Source organism: Cucurbita pepo, unplaced genomic scaffold (genome assembly GCF_002806865.2).
Source record: "Cucurbita pepo subsp. pepo cultivar mu-cu-16 unplaced genomic scaffold, ASM280686v2 Cp4.1_scaffold000209, whole genome shotgun sequence".
Classification (NCBI taxonomy): domain Eukaryota; kingdom Viridiplantae; phylum Streptophyta; class Magnoliopsida; order Cucurbitales; family Cucurbitaceae; genus Cucurbita; species Cucurbita pepo.
Genome location: NW_019646469.1, coordinates 143,926 through 146,350, shown reverse-complemented (window position 1 = coordinate 146,350; position 2,425 = coordinate 143,926). Strand labels below are relative to the sequence as shown.

Sequence of the window (2,425 nt, the reverse complement as noted above, 5' to 3'; positions counted from 1 at the left end):
GACTTTTTTTTTCTTAACCGACAACCAAATTTCAAGGCACTTTTGGTCTTCTCCCCAACAAAATCCCCATTCCCTCTTTTTCCACACCCATCATTGTTACACGTGTCATCCATCACATGGCACTCATTCCCCCCAATCCTTTGACTTTGACTCCCCCCTTAGTCAATAAAACCCTAACCCAACTCTCAAGCCTTCATCTTTCTTTCTTCCTCCTCCTCCTCCTCTCTGCAACTTCCATGGCAATTATACCCATCAACTCATCCAACTTGGATCTCTCCATTTCCATGCCCGGCTCCTCCCCGTCTCGTCCTCCTTTCGGTACCCTCTTCGATTATTATAACATCATTGTTTGAATCTCCAATTTTATATATATATATATATATATTTTTTGTGTATTTGATTGGGAATGATTAAATTTTGATTTGCATGTTGATTAAATGGAAAGTGGGTGGCTGTGCAGTGCGAGAATTCGACATGAATCGGTTGCCGGAGGTGGGAGACGGCGAGGAGGAGTGGGCGGAGGAAGAAGAAGAAAGCTACATTAATGACTGTAAGCCAAGGAAAAAGCTTCGTCTATCAAAAGATCAGTCTCGGCTTCTTGAAGAAAGCTTTAGGCTCAATCATACATTAAACCCAGTAAGCAAAATCATCTCAAAATTAATGATCTTCGAATTTCTTAATCATGTATTTTATAAATAAAATTGATTATTTTTGTTTTTTATTTTTGTTTTAATTTTACAGAAGCAGAAGGAAGCTTTGGCTATGGAGTTGAAGCTGAAGCCAAGGCAAGTTGAAGTCTGGTTTCAGAATCGTAGGGCCAGGTTTGTATTTTTATACTCTCCTATATTCATTTCTTAGCTTAACAAAATGGTTATTTATTTATTTTTATTTTTATTATCTAAGTTTCCTTTTAAAAATAATCGATCTTCGGAAGCTTAAAGTGTTTTACGAAGTTAAATAATTTGTATTAGAGGTATTGAATTGTTAATCTGGATTAAGGAAATTTGTGTTCGGGTGTAGAGATATTTAATCTCGGTTTCCAAAGTTTGTGTTCGACGTGTAAAGTTTTTAACGTCGAGGTCTGAGTTTGAAGTTCGTGTTTATATGAATATATATATTTTTTTTATTATGTTTTCAAATGTTAATGTTTAATTTTTATTTTTCACCTATTTTCTTAGAATTAATTTTCTTTAGAATTATCTTAATAGAATGTTTTTAATTATTTTTTAAAATGTCTATGGAAATATCCATAATTATAAAAATAAACATGAAACGAGGAATTTTAGCTACTTTAACCCGATCTAAGTTAGGGTTAAACACGTTTTATGTTTGTTAGAGTTTCGTGAATCAAACATCTCTTAAATTCAATTTAAATCTCAAAGCTCCTACCTTTAATATGGATCTTTAGAGACACTCATTATTTGATTATATATGTGAAAACCTAACTAAATTTTAGATATTTGGATATATTTTTATTTCTGGTGAATAATGGAAGTATTAATCTTTTAAAATAATTATGTTATACACCGAAATTAACAACTTTTAAATGTATACTAAATATATATATTTGTTGACTTAATAAGAAAGGAAAATTAATTACCTAATGTGCATGGGCCTTAATCAATGCATTTGCTGGCCTAAATGTTTGATAGTTATCATGTTAATTGAATTGTATTTGAAAAGTAATTAATATTGTAGGAGCAAGCTGAAGCAAACTGAGAGGGAATGTGAGTATTTGAAGAGATGGTTTGGATCATTGACGGAGCAAAACCGCCGTCTCCGGCAGGAGCTGGAGGAGCTGAGAGCCATGAAGGTTGCTCCGACTGCGGTCGTCTCAGCTCACGGTCGACAGCCGCCCCTCCCAATTTCTGCAATAACCATGTGTCCCCGATGTGAGCGCATGAGTGCATCCACTATAACATATAGTAAGGGTGCGAGCAGCGCCAGCACAATGCCACCGGAAGCATTTCTGTCCGCCCTCAAACTGCGGCAGCCGTCGTGAGCTTGATGATCAGTGTAACAGAAAGGCCTGAATTGATGAATAATAATAAAATTAAGGTTAGAAAATGAACGTAGGCTTATCTGTTTCTTTTTGTTTTTTAAATTTTTGATTATTTCATATAAAAGTTGAAAGTTATATATATATTGGCGGGGTGGAATCCAATTTAATCAACCATTTTGGTGGTGTGTTTGACTTGGTTGAGATTTAATCTCTCGTTAGTAAACTCGTTTTAAAATTTTGAGGGGAAACTCAAGAGGGAAAGTCCAAAAAAGGCAATATCGGCTAGCGATGAGTTTAGGGTATCACAAATAATATCATAGCCAAACACCGAGTGGTGTGCCAGCGAGGATGCTGGGCCTCCAATGAAGTCTAGAAGGGAAAACCAAAGATGACAATATCTGCTAGTGGTGGGTTTGAGTTGTT

General features: G+C 35.4%; 1 protein-coding gene across 2 annotated transcripts; it reads left to right on the top strand.

The window, feature by feature from the left end:
- The first annotated feature begins 220 nt into the window (after positions 1-220).
- LOC111784475 (homeobox-leucine zipper protein HOX3-like) lies at positions 221-2,087 on the top strand. Of its 2 annotated transcripts, none has more exons than XM_023665169.1 (4): positions 221-318; positions 461-636; positions 742-821; positions 1,699-2,087. In XM_023665169.1, exons 1-4 carry the CDS (start codon positions 237-239, stop codon positions 2,000-2,002), a joined length of 642 nt encoding a protein of 213 aa, XP_023520937.1. In that variant the 5' UTR covers positions 221-236; the 3' UTR covers positions 2,003-2,087. The 2 variants fall into 2 exon arrangements, with proteins under 2 accessions (XP_023520937.1, XP_023520936.1); XM_023665168.1 differs by having other exon boundaries at positions 446-636.
- The last annotated feature ends 338 nt before the right edge of the window (positions 2,088-2,425 follow it).